Genomic DNA, 18,161 nt, shown 5'->3' on the forward strand with positions numbered 1-18,161 from the left:
GGATGGAGTTTGGACAAACACTCTCTACTAGCCCTCTGAAGGCACTGGCTCCAACACAGGACAGGAAGAGCTCTGGGCCCCTGAGGAATCACACTAATTCCATAAGCGGTTCACTGCTTTTATTAAGGCCATCGGACTACAGCTCATCTCTTTGTTTAACTAGTTAATTGGAGAAATGTGGTTCCAAATACAGTGGGAATTAACCCTCATCTAAACGGTAATTAAGAATCTGATAATCATAAGAAAGCTGGAAAAGAGCTGAGGATGTAAAATCTGATCAAACGTGTAGACGTGGTGCTGGGAACATTTAAAGTGGATTAATTTATTTGCCTTCATCTGTGGTGCCGATTCTGGAACGATGTATTTGTTGATGCAAAATATATAGCAGTTTAGATTAACAGTTCACGTAAGGTTAGGTCCATGCCCCCCCCTTTTTTTTTTAGCATCTTTATTGGAGTATAATTGCTTTACAATGGTGTGTAAATGGTGTGTTTCTGCTTTATAACAAAGTGAATCAGTTATACATATACATATGTTCCTGTATCTCTTCCCTCTTGTGTCTCCCTCCCTCCCACCCTCCCTATCCCACCCCTCTAAGTGGTCACAAAGCACTGAGCTGATCTCCCTGTGCCATGCGGCTGTTTCCCACTAGCTATCTATTCTACATTTGGTAGTGTAGATATGTCCATGCCACTCTCTCACTTTGTCACAGCTTACCCTTCCCCCTCCCCACATCCTCAAGTCCATTCTCTAGTAGGTCTGCACCTCCATTCCTGTCTTACCCCTAGGTTCTTCATGACCTTTTTTTTTTCCCTTAGATTCCATATATATGTGTTAGCATACGGTATCTGTTTTTCTCTTTCTGACTTAATTCACACTGTATGACAGACTCTAGGTCCATCCACCTCACTACAAAAAACTCAATTTCGTTTCTTTTTAGGTCCATGCCCTTTTGTACTGCCAACACTTCTTGGTTCAAAGAGTGGGAAGTGGAAATTACACACACACACACACACACACACACACACACACACACACACACACACACACACACACACACACACACCCCACCAGCCAGAATGTCAGATTCTGACAGGTGTGCCTACCCCTAACAAGACACACATTTCGGAGGCTTCAAATGATGTTATTCTTTTTTTGCACCAAATACATTATACTTGGGGCAGAATTTCAAAATAATCTCCTCCGTTTATCCTCTCATCATCCACCACATGCTGTGAAGTTGTCTTTACTATTAGCCCAGCCCACCTGGGGAGGGAGTGCCTTGGCTTCCGGGTGGAGGTTCACTTCCTCCTTCAGGTAGGTCACCAAAGCCCATCTATATAACCTCTAGCAGGTCATTTGTAGGAGAGTCATAATTATTAAATAATTTTCCTCATCAGGCTGGATGCTTTTAGTTCACCCATATGCACACATTGCTTGGCCTGTTGAAGATACAATTTAAGTGAAATACACTTAGACATGAAGTATAACTAACATGAGAGAAGAAGGAAGAGAGAGGGAAGAAAGAGAAGAAAAGAGGGAAAAGGGGTGAGGAAGGGGAGGAGAGAGAAGAGGAGAGGCGAGAGAGGGGCTTCTCAGCAGTTTCTGAATAGCTCAGAGACTGCAATTCTGATTTCCATCTCTAATGAGAGCCAAGAAAGATGCAGTTGAGAGTAGGAACATGCGTTGGATTCTCTGAGCATCCAGCTCTGTGCCTGCCTCCTGTTCTCCTCTCAGTGATGGCCTCAGCCCCTACTTGACAATGGGAAGCCTTATTTTGTTAGGGGGTTAAAAATCCACCTTCCAATCATCTCACAGAGCAGGGTTCCAGAAACAGAAAGGTTAACTGGAAGGCTCAACCTAGCAATTGCGATCTTAGAAGTAGTCCTGAGTCAAGCTTGATCGTGTGGGACTTGGCAGCGGGTGGGGGGCTAGGGAAGAAAGTGCCTGGGGTAAGGGGACTGGACGAGAGTAAGATTGTGAGGGCTGCAGGCAATTAAAGGAAGGCGCCTGCAATTCCTCTTTAGGGGGTTAAGGTACTACCTAGTAATGGGCAGGAGAAACATTTACCTGAGGATAACAACAGGGCTACAACTAGATACCATCAATCCATCAGTTGCTGGTGTGCCTCTCCCTGTGCAAAGCGCTTTGTAGGCATTAACTCTTCCTTTTCTTACAGCAGCCTTGTGACATATGTATTATTATTAGCGTCATTCTGTAGATGAAGTTGTAGGCTTCCAACTGTTAAATAACAGGTCATACAAGGGGATTAAAATCCAAGACCCCAAAGTTTAGCCACTACCCTCAAGATCACTGGCCTAAGAGTCTGAGTCCTTGTTCTGCCATTAACTTCCTTGACCACAGGCAAGGTCCCTAATCTCCCAGGGATTCATTTTCCCATGCCTGGTGCTTGATAAAGAGGAGTCACAGTGAATTTGTAGAATGAGGCTGATTGTAATCGCTCCACGTCTCTCTCAGGATTGTTTTGAGGCTGGATGGGAAATATGAAAATATTAGGAATGCATCGGGCATAAAACAAATGTGAGCCATGGTACCACCGCATGACCGCAATGGGTAAACACTTCCAGTCCCATAAACTGCTTCTGGTCAAGCTGGTCTCCTTTATGGGAAAAGGAGAGCTTCAACAACACAGCCCCTTCCTTTCCCACAAAATCTTAAAGTGAATATTGATTCTACTTGACATTTAGAGTAGTTACTTTAAACCAAATCTCTCGTGAGAAGGATTCACCAAAATGTGGGACGGTGTTTATTAGATACTCATTCTGAGAGCACTTTGTCAGCTCTGTAAGATATTTTTTTAAACTACTTTACATTAATATTAAAAAAAAAAAAACCCTAAAGCCTCACATCGTCACTATTTGACATGAGATCTGAAAACGGTTCAGAACATCCTGTCTCAGAAATCTAGGCAGGAGATTTGGCTTTAAAACTGTACTCTAAGGAACATGACAGAATGATATAACCAGAGGTGACATTTCAATTCCACAATCATGTACCATTCAGGTGGCCACTTCTGCTTTCTGAGAAAGATATTTATTCATCTGTATGAGAAGGCACTCACTGTAGTGACGTACAGTAGCTGGCTGATTCTTTTGGCCTGATTTTCTCACTATTGTGTCATTCAGCATCATTAACAATTATGTTACTTCTAAAGACATGCAGATTCTCATTTTCACTTAAAGGTGGGCAACCTTGTCAAGCATATTCAGTAGAGAAAGATACCTTAAAAAACAGCCATTGATAATAGCCATTGGCTCCAGCCTGCCTGAAATTGCTCACGACTGCTTACAAATATGTAGTAATCAGTCCTGGTAATCTCTGATTTATAATAGCCATTGATCTTGGGCATGTTTAAAGCCTGTTTTCTATCACTGACATCCTTCACGTGCAACAGAGATAAACGGCAGAACCCTCTAATTATCCTAGCATCATAGATTCATGGCAGCCATTCTATAGCTCCAAATGGATTCTGAAGGCAAATTTTTAAAAATCCTCTATGACAGTCAAATAAGCAGAAAAGTCTAGGGGTTCTAGGGTTTGGCTTCTCTACATCCTGAGCAAGAAAATAACAGGAGCTGTCCAGGTGTATAAAACAATTTGTCCTACCCACCTATGCCCCTCCAAATTTGTAGCACATTGCCTATCAGGATTTTGGACCCTCTTGCATGGTAGTTACGAATTTGGGCCCTGGATTTGGAGAGACCTGGCTTCAAACTCTACCCTCTGACTATTAGTAATGTGACCTGGGAGAGTTAATTGGGTAACTTTGAGCCTCCCTTTCCTCACCTATAAAAGTGTATAACAATACAAGCTACGGTTGTTGTATTAAATCAACTCCACACAGAGTAAGAAACTCTATCAATACCAGCAGGTATTATTGTTGTTACTATTATCAACACCATCACCATCCTCATCACTTTCCTCCACGTTGATTTTATCTGTGCATGATGTATCCTGTCATGTCCTAGAGGATTATAGAGAATCCCGAACTACAGAATAAAGGGAAAAATGTGGGTTTTGTAAAAAAAAACCAAAGCAACAGTAACAAAAGAATAGTTAGTGACAGGAACAGAGAGAACAGGTAATGATCAGTAGCCATCTTTCTGAATAAATAGGCTTGGCTTTAAAAAAGTACAATTACTGTTAGTTTAGAATTTGAAGGTTTTCTTAGGTATGAACCACCTTCTTGAGATCTTACTCACACTGTGGATTGGCCTTAACCTGCTAACTCACAGTTAAGGGTGGGTACCATAGCCCACCCCTCCTTCTCCAGTCACGGCCCCATTGCGGTGGAATTAGAACTGGAAAGGCTTGTCATTTGCAGTTGCAATGGTGTCATACTGATCCTCTACATTCATTCTGTTTCTGTGACTCTTAGGATTCGGGCTCGCTGTTTTTTTTTTTTTTTTTCAGTACGCGGGCCTCTCACTGCTGTGGCCTCTCCCGCTGCGGAGCACAGGCTCCGGACGCGTAGGCCCAGTGGCCAAGGCTCACGGGCCCAGCCGCTCCGCGGCATGTGGGATCTTCCCGGACCGGGGCACGAACCCGTGTCCCCTGCATCGTCAGGCGGACTCTCAACCACTGCGCCACCAGGGAAGCCTTTTTTTTTTTTTTTTCTCTGCAGTACACGGGCCTCTCACTGTTGTGGCCTCTCCCGTTATGGAGCGCAGGCTCCGGACGCGCAGGCTCAGCGGCCATGGCTCATGGGCCCAGCCGTTCCGCGGCATATGGGATCTTCCCGGACCGGGGCACGAACCCGTGTGCCCTGCATCGGCAGGTGGGCTCTCAACCACTGCGCCACCAGGGAAGCCCCCCGGGCTTGCTTTTAAATTAACTTTTATCTGCTAAGTAATGAGCACATTAGCTTTTTAATATCACTGAAGTCTCAACTAGGAGCCTTTCCCTTTTTATTACTAGAATTAACTCCCCGCTCCTCCCCTTCTTCCACGATGTAATAAAACAAAACCTACCCAGTGTTGTACACAATTCAGGATTTCATTATATCCTGCTTGGTGGGAAAGACTATTTACCCAGAGATGACATAGCCTCACAAGATTACTTCTTATGAGGAGAATGTAGTTTTATATAACAAAATAGAGCTTTTCCCACTTTACAGGCAAACTAACTGAGTCAGTTTCTTCTCTCTGGAAATCAGAGTATTTCCTCAGACTTTAGAATTCTATGAGAGTGTCTACATGTATCCAGGGATGGATGCACACATGTCAGTTTTATAGTACACACACACACACACACACACACACGTATCTCAACCTCTTTGATGTATCTATCTGCACATCATGCGAGGGTTAACCCCAAGGTAGGTGATACTGTTAAAGATATTTTAAAACCATTAAGACCAGGAGCTCCAATTTGGGAGGGAAAATTTAAAAAAGACATCTGTCCAAAGGTTCAGGGTTTCCCTGGTGGCGCAGTGGTTGGGAGTCCGCCTGCCGATGCAGGGGACGCGGGTTCGTGCCCCGGTCCGGGAAGATCCGACGTGCCGCGCAGCGGCTGGGCCCATGAGCCATGGCCGCTGAGCCTTCGCGTCCGGAGCCTGTGCTCCGCAGCGGGAGAGGCCGCGACAGGGAGAGGCCCACGTACCGCAAAAAAACAAAAACAAAGGTTCAAGTTCTGCTGATTGACTCTTCTTTTTCCACAATAACATACTGAAGTGCTATAAAACAGATCTTTCCCCAGTCCCTTCAAACTTAATTATGACATTTTACAAATAAGGGTTTCTCCCAGCTACCCTTCAAAACATGTTGATTTTAAGTTTCTGGTCTCTATAATATATAGATTAGACTAGAGATCTGTAAAATTTATTTCACTCACATACTCCCTAAAAGAATTTGTAAAACCTGTGTGCCTATTCGTATAAAGTTGACATATAATTTTGTTTTTATTAAAAGTCTAAACAGTTGCAAGAGTGTAATGTTGGGCATAAGTATTGATATTTAAAAATATATCCCATTGTATCAATTTTTAGATGAATTTAATGGAATTGTTATTTGATACTCTCTATTACCCATTTAGAAATTATTAAACAAATTCCTCATTAACAGAAACTTTACATGTTCTTTTTGTTCTCCTTGAACTTGTCTCCATTATACTTCCCCCACCGAATCATAGCCTCATATAACATTTTTTTACACTGGAAAGCATTTTATTGATCACCCTGTTACATTTCTTTGCAACAAAAATATGTATATAAATTAAAATTACTCTTTGATTACCCATGACCCTAATGCTTTAAGTATCAAAAATTTTTCTTTTGAGATGGGTAATCATTAAAAATATTATTAATGCACAATTGTCCCAAACAACATAAATATATTATAAATGTTAATAATTATTAAATTTTAAAAGTAACATTTTTATTAGAAATGTATGGGACTGTTTTTTCTTCAATTAGCTGATGTACTTTCGAGGGACAAATATTACTTACTTCTAACATGGGACTTGCTTCAGCATAAATTCTATTTCCATTTCTCGTTGTACAGATGTGTTGAGAAGGTTTGCTCACAGAAATGAGTAGATGAGAATGGATGGGGTTTTGTTATAGTGATCCATTAATTTCTCTGAATTCCTTCTGAGTAATATGTCCCAGACCACAGAGTGATCTGTCATCAAAAATTACTTTTTAATGATCTATCAGCTGACGTAGATTAGGAATTTCTATTCTATTGAAAGGAAAAAATTGGAAACCTCCTTAGATGCAAAAGGATACACTACCCAGCCATTTGAGTAACTCACTTTTGTCAATACCAACACCGATATTTCAAATGGTCCTTTTTTTTAGTGCCTCCAAGGCTTCACAACCTAGCAATATCCCGTGTATGGGGATGGAAAAGAAGGATGCTTTTACTTTATCAAAGGGGAATAGGTGATTAAGAAAGAAGAAGTAACATATTTTCAGAAGCAGGGCATTCGCAGTAAGATAAGTTTTAGGCAAATGTACATGAGAAAGCTGAAAAATTTTAAATGAATTTCCTTAAAGTTATCCACGCTTATGTACCTCTCTGAGAGTTGTGTTCCCCTAGGTGTCTGTGTGTCCCCATTTGGACATGCTGAGCTAGACTGGTTTCACCAGGTGAGTCCTTGAACCATTGTGTAAGGAAAAAGAAAGTGGGGGAGGGTTGGTGGTGGAAAGAGATAAGATAGAGGTAGAGAGAGAGAGAGTGAGAGAGAGAGATTCAGAGACAGAGAACTCCATTTCAAACGAAACCATTCTATGACCAGTCTATCATATACCAAAGGAATAACACATTTCAGTAAGTACAAGTCACATTGTCTAAACAACCAGTGAGAAAAAATGGTCGACTAACTCCATAATACTGGAATTATAAATAAATCTGCAGCAAGCCTCACTACTCTTTCCTTGATCTCATGAGATTTCCAAGCATTTATTGCAGAGGAGTTTCTAGCAACTCTTACAATACTCCTCCAGCGCAGGGGCACAAAAGAATGACAGGCGTCATGTTTTCGTTTTAGATCTAAGAGATCTGGATGAAAAAGAATGTGATTGCCCTTCAAATACCTGCTCTGAGGGCTCAGGTAACTTCAAAGCCTTTAAGCACTGGAAAAAAGAAATCAGAAGGGACAGGAAAAAGTTATTTCATAAAGCAAACCACTTACGATGAGTGGACCCCGGTTGTTTTCTCGATACTTGTTCTGGAAGAAAATGTAAACGACAGTGGCGGCCAAGGAGTAGAGGAAGGCAAAGACAGCCACGGTGACAAAGAACTCTGCCGAAGATGAGGAGTCGCCAATCAGGGCCACCTTCTGCAATTCCTTCCCCTCGCAGGTGGGCACCTCAAACGTCACCTGGTGTAACCTGAAGTACCAGAGATAACAGAGAGGAGAATCGTTAAAATGCTATGGAGCGAAAACTCGATGCCATAAATGAGATGTGATTTGGGACCTTCATGGCATGCCTCTGTGACAAGTTCATTAGAGAAATTACAGAGATTGTAGCTGGACTCATGGAAGCAGATACTGCAGTTAAACATCATGCCATTAGGTTTCACAGTAGCTAGTCACTTTGGAGAGAGGGGAGTGGGGGGCAGTGATCATGACATGATGATGCATTAGACTATGACATCCTCCCCCTTAAGTTCTCCAGTGGTTTCCCATTATACTTGGACTCACACCCTAACTCCTAAACGTGACCCACCAGGTCCTGGCTTAGGGTCTTTTCACTGACTGTTCCCTTTTCCTCAATCACTCTGTCTCCTGACATTGCCCATGGCTGGTTCCTTCGTGGCATTCAGGTGACAGCTCAAAATGTCATCTCCTGGGAAAGCCTTCTCCTGACTATTAATCTAAATTAGTTCTTTTCCCTTAGACATTTCTATCACACCTCCCTGTTCAAGGTCATTCATAGCACTCATCACCAACCACACTTCCTTGGTAATGTATTTAATTACTTGGGTTTTTTGTTTTTTTTTTTCTGTCTCCACTTGATTTGGGATCTTGACTTTCTTCTTCTCTGTAAATCCTGAATGCCTGAATGCCTTGTTAGACACTCAGTAAACAGGACTTGGATAAGTGAACAAACATTCTTGATTCTGTAAGATGACTGATACTCCCTAGTTTGACTGAACTTTGAGAACTTCTGTTAGAGAATAAGTTCTATCAGGACAGCATCCAGGCCCAATATATTACTTAATAGAGAAAAATACGATTTTGGAGGGCAGTACATTCTGCTCAATAAATGACACCTATGGAAGATGTGTTATATCTAGTACATAGCTCATGTTGTGAACTGGGTGGTGATCTGTAATTCAATATAGGAGCCAAAATTCTGCTTCTTCAGAAAGGACTAAATTATTCCTTGAGTATTAGGGAGGCACTTGGAAATAGACATGGATGAGGCTTAGTGATATCAGTAAAGGAACACCTGGAAAATTATCTACAAAACCAACAATGATGATAAAACCATTGACGAACACGATAAATTCCCAACTTATGCTTAAGAAGTATTTCTCTTACTCAGCAAAACTTGATTCCTTTAAAATATATTTTTTGTGTACATTCTCTTACAATTTGGATAATGACAAAATGATAAAATAGTAATACTAATAGCAACTAACATACTGCAGCATTTATGTGCTAGATACTGTGTTTTATATGTATTGTTTCACTTAATGCTCACAGCAGCCCTATGATGTAGGCATTTTATTGCCCCTTCCCCCCCTTTTTTTTTTTTGCGGTACGCGGGCCTCTCACTGTTGTGGCCTCTCCCGTTGCGGAGCACAGGCTCCGGACGCGCAGGCCCAGCGGCCACAGCTCACGGGCCCAGCTGCTCCGCAGCACGTGGAATCTTCCTGGACCGGGGCACGAACCCGCGTCCCCTGCATCGGCAGGCGGACTCTCAACCACTGCGCCACCAGGGAAGCCCCAATAATACATTTTAAATGAATGAATTGTATGGTATGTGAATTATATTTCAATAAAGCTGTTAAAAAATAGAGATGAAAGAGCATGTATCCAGATCCTGCAAAGGCAAGGAGCACAGCACACGGGAACAGATGAAATATGACCAGGGATCTGGCATATGGCAGGAAACAGGATGAGTGATGGAGGATGAGATGGAAAAGTAGCCAGAGACTCTCACTGCAGGGTCTTGTGGGTCAGGTTATAGACTTGGGTCTTTATAACTTATTAAATTTTTCCTAGTGAAGGTAACTTTTAGGATTTATTCTCTTAACTTCCATATATAACATATAGTATGTTATATTTATCATGTTGTACATTACATCCCTAGTACTTATTTATCTTACAACTGGAAATTTGTACCTTTTGAATGTCTTCATGCAATTCGTCCTCCCCCCCAACCTCCACCCCCCCCAGTACCCACGAATCTGATTTTTTTCTATAAGTTTGTTTGTTTTTGAAGTATAATTGACCTATGACACTATGTTAGTTCCCGTTGCACAACACAGTGATTTGATGTTTCTATACATTTCAAAGTCATCACCATGATAAGTCTAGTTATGATATTACAACACAAAGATATTACATAGTTATTGACTATATTCCCCACACTGTACATTTCATACCTGTCACTCACTTATTTTGCAACTGGAAGTTTGTACCTCTTCATCTCCCTCAACGATTTCTCTCCTCCCTCCAGTCTCCTCCCTCTGGTAATCACGTATTTGTTCTCTGTGTCTATAACTCTGTTTCTCTTTTGTTATGTTTGATCATTTGTTTTGTGTTTTAGATTCCACGTATAAGTGAAATCACACAGTATTTGTCTTTCTCTGACTTATTCCACTAAGCATAATACCCTTTAGGTTCATGCATGTTGTCAAAAATGGCGAGATTTCATTCTTCTTTATGGCTAATATTCCTCTCCCTCTCTCTCTATATATATATGTCTTTATCCTTTATCTATTAATGGGCACTTAGGTTGCTTCCATATCTTGGCTATTGTAAATAATGATGCAGTGAATACAGGGGTGCACATATCCTTTCTACTTAGTGTTTTTGTTTTCTTTGGATAAATACCTAGGAGTGGATCTTTACCTGAAGACCAGGATTGGAAAGATTTTCTTATAATAAACAACACGTAAAACAAAAATAGCAGGCAGGACCACGTCACCTGTGGCAACTATTTAGAAGCATGCACACTTGCTTTCCAGGTGTTAGGATCAGCAACGCTTCCAAACGCCAGTTCCCTCAGCTCACACGTACAGACTGGGTCTGCAATTTTTGTGTACTCTGAGAGCAGCAGGAAGGGGGAGAATAAAATAATTTTTTTCTATGCAGTCAGCTGAATCTCAACATTTTCCTCATTGCTAACTTATTGCATTGATTTACAGTAAATGTTAATGGTGCTTATTGACACAAGGCAAAAAAAAAATCACTAACAAATTTGCCGTGCTTATTAATACCAGTGATCTATTGCTTGGTATTTAGCTCTCAAGCCACATGGGGTAAAATCAGGAGCAAGAGGGAAAACAGAAGTAAAGCTCCTCTACACCTGGTATCTATTCTGTGGAAGGGGATAGGGGTCGTTTATAAAGGAACAGCACACCAGCTCAAAATGGTCTGAGCATAATAATTCATATCACTGAATATTTTGAGTGCTATGGGATGGCATCTATTACTAAATATATTTTACCAGAAAGGTTCTTTTAGGTAACAGTTACATACATATGCATAAATATATATGCTTTATTTTGGAGTGAGAGATTTTAGAGTCAGCATGTGTTTTGCAGCTATAATAACTTTGGAAGCAAATATCATTTATTTAGAACCTAAACAAGGGGAAAACTGTTCTGTATAGACAGAGCATGTCGGCTGATGGAATCTGGAAACTGACGGGACCACCTCTGATCTTCTGAAGGACTAGTCAGGCAACAATTGCTGAGCCTCCAAAAGGATAAAATCCAATCTGTTGATTTCAAATGTGTAATTCCCTCCTCAGCTGGCCTGACTCAATCAAGGGGTAATTGAATTTTGTTGGGTTTTACTGAATTGTGTCAATCCACAAAAAATCCCTCCATGTGAGAGTAGGTTCTTCTTTTTTCTTTTTAAAATTTTACCAACACTTAAACACAGCCTTTGAAGCATTTCACTCCTGCTTCAATTAAACTAAAGGAACTGCTGGGCACCCATAGTTTTTAATTCTGTTTGTGTGGCTTGAAAAAATATTAAGCAAGTTGGTGTTGCTTTACTAATAAAAATATTTATGACAACACCACCACCATTTTTCAACCTCCAGGCATTGTGTTAGCTTCTTTACTGGCTCATATCTCACTTAATGCTCATAACAACTTTCTTAAGTAGGTACTATCTGTCACCATTATACAGATGAAGAAACTGAGGCTGGAGGTGGGTAGTGAGCTTGCTGGAGGTCATGTGGTAGTGGAGGGCAGAGGTGAGTCTGAATGCAAGCGGATTAGGAGGACCGATACTAGAAACTATGGCACATCCCTGCCTCTCTGCTTCTATATACTATCAAACGTAAAATAGATAGCTAGTGGGAAGCAGCCGCGTAGCACAGGGAGATCAGCTCAGTGCTCTGTGACCACCTAGAGGGGTGGGACAGGGAGGGTGGGAGGGAGACACAAGAGGGAGAGGATATGGGGATATATGTATAACTGATTCACTTTGTTATAAAGCAGAAACCAACACACCATTGTAAAGCAATTATACTCCAATAAAGATGTTAAAAAAAAGTTACAGCATCCTTAGATTTCCAGACAAATGTTTATATAAAAACGACTAAGCTAGCTTTCCCATGCCATCTAATCTAATGGTAGATGGATAGTTTACACTGAATAAGATTCTAAACCAACATTCGTTCTGCTTCCACCTCGAAGCACGTGAATTAGGCTTCGTACAAGGTACCTAAGGTACCTAGCAATGATGGAGTTGAATCCCTTTAGGCCGGCCAACAGGAAGTCATTAAAAGCTTCCTAGTTTCCAAATTTTGTCCTGGGTTATTCTAACATTTCCTTTAGAAGCAAGTAGAGGGCAAACGAACTTGACTGCTTCACATACTGAAATTGTGATCATCATAGTGTCCATGGTTCTTTGTAGAAGGGGGGTAAAGGCAGCACAAATTCATCTTCAGATAGCACTGTACCATTAAGGGCATCTGGCAGTAAGACTTTTGAAGTTGTTGACAATATCTTTCACCGGGTGTGGAAGGAAATTGGACTAAAGCTCCTAACAGCACACCTGGGGGTGGTTCAGTGCAAGACAGTAATGACACATCCCAAGGGTGGTGATCCCACCCAGGAGTTAATGTGGGAAGCATTAGGGTGTTGGGGAGCAAGCTGCTGCCAGTGAATTTCTTTTTTTTTTTTTTTGGTGGTATGCGGGCCTCTCACTGTTGTGGCCTCTCCCGCCGCGGAGCACAGGATCCGGACGCGCAGGCTCAGCAGCCATGGCTCACGGGCCCAGCCGCTCCGCGGCATGTGGGATCCTCCCGGACCGGGGCACGAACCCGCGTTTCCTGCATCGGCAGGCGGATTCTCAACCACTGCGCCACCAGGGAAGCCCTGCCAGTGAATTTCTGACGGCCAGGATTAAAGTGGCCAAGGCGGGGACCGGGGGCAACTGGCCAGTTGTGGTGCTGAGCACGTTTCTCTTCCCCAGATAATTTTCTACAGCCCCTGTTTCAATCCTTTTCGACCCCAGTTGATAAAGACTCTAACCTTCTTGCTTCTTCCAGTTCTTTCTCTCTTCCCAGTAGGAATACTGGTATTTGTCTGGTTTTAGATTGACTTTTCCTTTGCTAGTCGTGTGTGTGTGTGTATAATAAGTGCATTTGCGTGTGCATTTACACACCCACAGACACCCCTACTCGCTCAGCCTGTATGATTCACAACATAAATCACTACAAGATCCTGGGAGTTTGCACACACTTTCACACACTACATCTCATTTTTCTCCCCCCAGCAACCTTCTCCATTTGAGAGACGGGGAAGCTGGAGCTCAGACATCTTAAAAGAATCATCGAAGATCACCCAGTAGGCGCAGAGAAGGCAAGCTCCACTATGCTCAGGTCCTTCGTTCATTCAGGAGGGATTTATGGAGCACTGCGTGCCAGGCACCAGAGAAGCTAAGGTGGGAAGGCAATGAGTTGTGAATGATGTGAGTAGAGATTATGTCTAGGAGGTTGAAAAGGACAAGTCCCCTCCGACTGTCATTTCTCTGGGTTTTCTTACTGAACCTGAGACATGGCATTTGGCGACACTACTTAGGATTAGTGATAGTGAGTCCACCTCTACTACCACTGGTGCTAATCACCAACTGACAACATTATGGAGCACATACTAGGCCAGGCACCATATGCCAAAGGTTGTCACGTATTATCTCACTTAAACCTTCAAACTTGATAAAGTAGGTACGATTTCCCTTCTTTTAGCAGTGAGGAAAGTGAGGAACAGAGTGGTAATACAACTTTTTGAAGCAAGGGGCTCGAAAAGAGCCTATCCAAGCCCAAAGTTTTTACTCTTAGCCTCCCGCATGAAAAAAATATAATGCTATTCATTGTTTCCATCACTCACATATTTACTGACTTCCCACACCACGGCTGCCTTTTCTGAGAGACTTCTTATAGTTGGCTCCCTCTCTTAATCTCTCCACTTCTGTTTGTTTCTCAACAGGTGGTCGTGGGCTGAATGTCTGAACGTGTGGGGTCCGTGCTCCCCAGGCTTATGGGCAATTTCAAACTGTTTCTGAAGACTCACACGTTGGTTAGAGCACGGCTTTCCTTTATGCCACCAGGCACCCCATAAGGCATATTTATATGCTGTGGTCAAAATCTGGGGAGTGTCTCACTTCTCAGAGCCTCAGGTAGAGGATCTACTTGGAGTGGGCAAGGCAGAAGGTGGGGACCAGGTAAGGACTGAGAAGAGTCTTGGGAAATATGCTGGTTGCAGTGAGAGCTGAGAGAAGGCTGCAGCATCTGCCCTCAGGTTGCTAAAGTTGGACACAAGTCTGAAGTCCTCATCTTGCAAAGAAGACTGGAGAGACTTTGTCTGAGATACAGGACTCACTGACCGTAAGTGGATAAGGATCCGTTTGCCTGGGATGCCTCTGTTGACAAAAGGGGTCATTACTAGGCTCTAGCCAACGTCAAAGAAACAGCAGAAATAGAAAACAATCCAGTTCACAAATATCCTTCTAGGAGCACCTCAGGGATTTTAATGATGCTGTTTGTTCCCAGGAAGGTCAGTGGACCTGGAGGTGGTACCTACACTCCTGTCTGCTAGACCTGAGACCTGACTTCCAGCTCCCTTATTTTCAGGTAAATGGAATTGTCTAGGCAGCCAGAATCATTTTTCCAGATAGTTTTGCCCTAACCTTGGTTGAGTCAAAACCAGCTTCACCTCCGAGACTTGCAACAAAAGCACATCAGGTATTCACTAAAAATATTTTACTAGAAGAAGAAATCAAAACTAAGGGAAAGACAAAATGCTGTATGCATTTCTGCTCTTAAACACAAGGGCATTTCTCCCTGGTGTGATCATGTATTAAATGTACTAAAGCTTACTGTTTCCGTGGGAGGAACTTTCCATTACTTTTTGTGCCTTTCACTTCACCATTAGGGAAGATAGTTGTTTTCTCAGGGAGAGTAATAATAAATATCAGGTGGAGGGAACTGAGCTAGACATTGGAAAATGTAATCAGGGTTACTGCAAACACTACTCTTTTCTACATAATTCACTGTGCTTGTTCATATGAGGACAAGGCTGGAAAGTGGCCGGCTCTCCCCTCAGTGTGTGCGTGTCATCTCCATGGGCCACAAAGGTATTTATACAATTTACTGAAAGTGCCTTATGCTAGAAGGATCTTTTCAAATTTCATCCCTCCCCCCCGCAAGTTTGCATTTATATAGATAAACATTTCAAAGTACAAAGGAAGACTCCCAGGTGATAAAAAAGGAATGGATCAGTGGAAGCCAGCACATGGCCTGGAGTAGGACTGAAAGAAGAAAAACTCTATGAAACCCATATAATGACTTGCAAAGAGGCACTGCCATTCTCAGTAAGCTGTGATTTATTAATTTTAGTTTCTTCAAATAGAATTTGAGTCATAGGGAACTCAGACTGCCCCTACATTGTCAAATTAAAATAGATAATGAGGTCATTATCTTACATTTCAGGGAAAATCTTTTTTCCCCCCTCTTGTTTGCCTTCTCTGGCCTGTGGTGCTGTACTCAAGTGAATTATGAAACAAACAAGTCCCAGAGGTTTTTTTTTACACTTGAATGTCCAGACAACTGCCTATCTCTGTCCATTTTATTTCATTAGTATAGAAATGCTTCACGAATAAACAATTTAAAGGGTGTGACTAGAAGATATTTATGACATTCAGAACACACACAGGTCGCATGGGAGAGGGCCACAGAAATCTCTCTGAGCTGACGTTTTGTTTAGATTTTAGGTCAAATTGATTTGATCCATTAACAGTCAAAATAGGCTATGTGTAAAAATTCAGCCAATACAGAAATGATGAAAGGAGGAAAATGTAAGGTTCCTCATAATTTCATTCAGTATTAACAACTTAAAAAATGGAAATCAAACAGGTTCTTTAATCTGCTCTTTATTACCTAACAATATGACCAGTAAATACCTTATTTTTTAGGGAGATTTAGCTTATTCTTTGTTTGTTTGTTTTTTTTTGTGTGTGTGGTATGCGGGCCTCCCACTGCCGTGGCCTCTCCCGCCGCGGGGCACAGGCTCCGGACGCGCAGGCTCAGCGGCCATGGCTCACGGGCCCAGCCGCTCCGCGGCACGTGGGATCCTCCCGGACCGGGGCACGAACCCGCACCCCCCGCACCGGCAGGCGGACTCCCAACCACCGCGCCACCAGGGAAGCCCCTTTTTTTTGTTTGTTTGTTTGTTTGTGTTTTTTTTTTTGGATTTAGCTTATTCTTAACAGTCATATAATATACCTACAGGATATATAAATTATATTGTGTAGAATGTTCTGTATTAGCACACATTGCACAACAGTTTTCTTAACGATCCCCCAGAGGTGAAAATTTTGATTGTTTCTCATCTGTAACCATTAAAACAATGTCTTGAATGTGTATTTTTGGATATCTGTATGATTGCTTTCTTTGGATAAATTTCTAGAAGCAGAGCTGCTGGGGAAAGGAGTATATTAGTCCGGGTTCTCCGGGGACTAATAGGATAGATATTTTAAGGGATTTAAGGAATTACTCACATGACTGTGGGGGCTGGCAAGTCTGAAATGCACAGGGCAAGCCAGCAGGCTGGCGATCAGATAAGAGTTGATGCTACAGACGAGAGTCCAAAAGCCTGGACAACTAGACTTTCTGCCCTGCAGTCCGAAGACACAATTCCTCTTTTCACAAGAAACCTCAGGTTTTGCTCATCAGACCTTCAACTGATTGGATGGGGCTCGCTCACATTATGAGATAATATAATACATTGCATTTATTGTAGTGCTTGCATGCAATGGGCAATTACAGCTACTACTACTAGGTGAACTGCAAACAGTTTCCAATGCTCAAAATTCAAGGTGTTAAGTCTAATTACTAAAGTTGATTTTAAAAATCCAAATGCTTTCAAAAAGCAGAATTCCGAGACCTAGAAATATGACGTGTTCTATTACTATATTGCTCTGTCAAAAAGTCACCCTATCAAGCAGTTATTTGGTCATTTTCTGCTGCTGCCTGTTGTCATTTCATCCTTCACATAATAATGACCTCATTGAATGTTCAGGATAGGGAAACTAACAGAACCCTTGCTGGGTAGGAAATTCAATATATCTGCCAAAATGTAATAAAATAATAAGAAATCGTTTATACACATAGAACAAAATGCAATCTCCTTTAAACTACTGAAAAGCTATTGCCCTGTCAAGCGGCTATGGAATTGTAAATTTCCAATTCTTCGGTTGTTAATATTGAATATTACCACAAGTACACAAACGATTTTTGGAAAAAAAAAAAAAAAAAAAAAAAGCCTGAGGCACAACGAAACACTGTTCACCTTAGTTAACTAAACACAGTTTGTTCAATAGATTTATCAGCTCAGCATGGAAAAAGTGCTCTTCTTTGTTAGCAGATATAATATCACCCATGTTTCCGATGCTTTGCCAGTGTCAGGGGATTAATCATACTTTTTTCAAGTTGCATCTGGAACATGACAGGTAAGAATTCATTTTCTGCACAGCAACCAGAAATCTCTTAGAAACATAAATAGGAGCCTGTCACTCCCCTGCATAAAGCTCTCCTTCACGGCTTCCCCTCCCGCTCAGGGCCATATCCAAAGCCCTCATCGTGGCCTACGGGGACCGACATCACCTGGGTCTTGCCCCCTTCTTTGCTGTCATCGGGCCCACTTGCCACTTTCTCTTCCCGAACACAACTACCCTCACCCACCAGGGCCTCTGAACTGGCCTCCACGTTGTCCACAGTCGGCTTCATCTCTTCATTTGGGTTTCAGTGCAAATGTCACCACCTCTGAGAGGCCTCCCGTGACCATCCAAAGTGCATGTCCCATCCCCTAGTCATTTTCTTTCACTTTATCCCATTTCACTGCTTAATTTATCTTGTTGTTTGCTCTACTGTCTGTGTGAAACTTCCCTTCTTATTTGTGAACCTGTGTTCTGCTTGTCTCTCCCCCTAGGCGCTCTAAGTAGCA

General features: G+C 42.1%; 1 protein-coding gene across 2 annotated transcripts in view; it reads right to left on the reverse strand.

Annotated features, from left to right (window-relative positions):
* The window catches only part of SYNPR (synaptoporin), a 292,184-nt gene that overhangs the window by 35,584 nt on the left and 238,439 nt on the right, over positions 1-18,161 (reverse strand). For both annotated transcript variants that reach the window (XM_059075792.2, XM_067043771.1), the window contains one exon: positions 7,657-7,855. In XM_059075792.2, coding sequence (XP_058931775.1) covers positions 7,657-7,855 — 199 coding nt within the window. The remainder of the gene's footprint in view (positions 1-7,656; positions 7,856-18,161) is intronic.

This window comes from Kogia breviceps, chromosome 10 (genome assembly GCF_026419965.1).
Source record: "Kogia breviceps isolate mKogBre1 chromosome 10, mKogBre1 haplotype 1, whole genome shotgun sequence".
NCBI lineage: Eukaryota > Metazoa > Chordata > Mammalia > Artiodactyla > Physeteridae > Kogia > Kogia breviceps.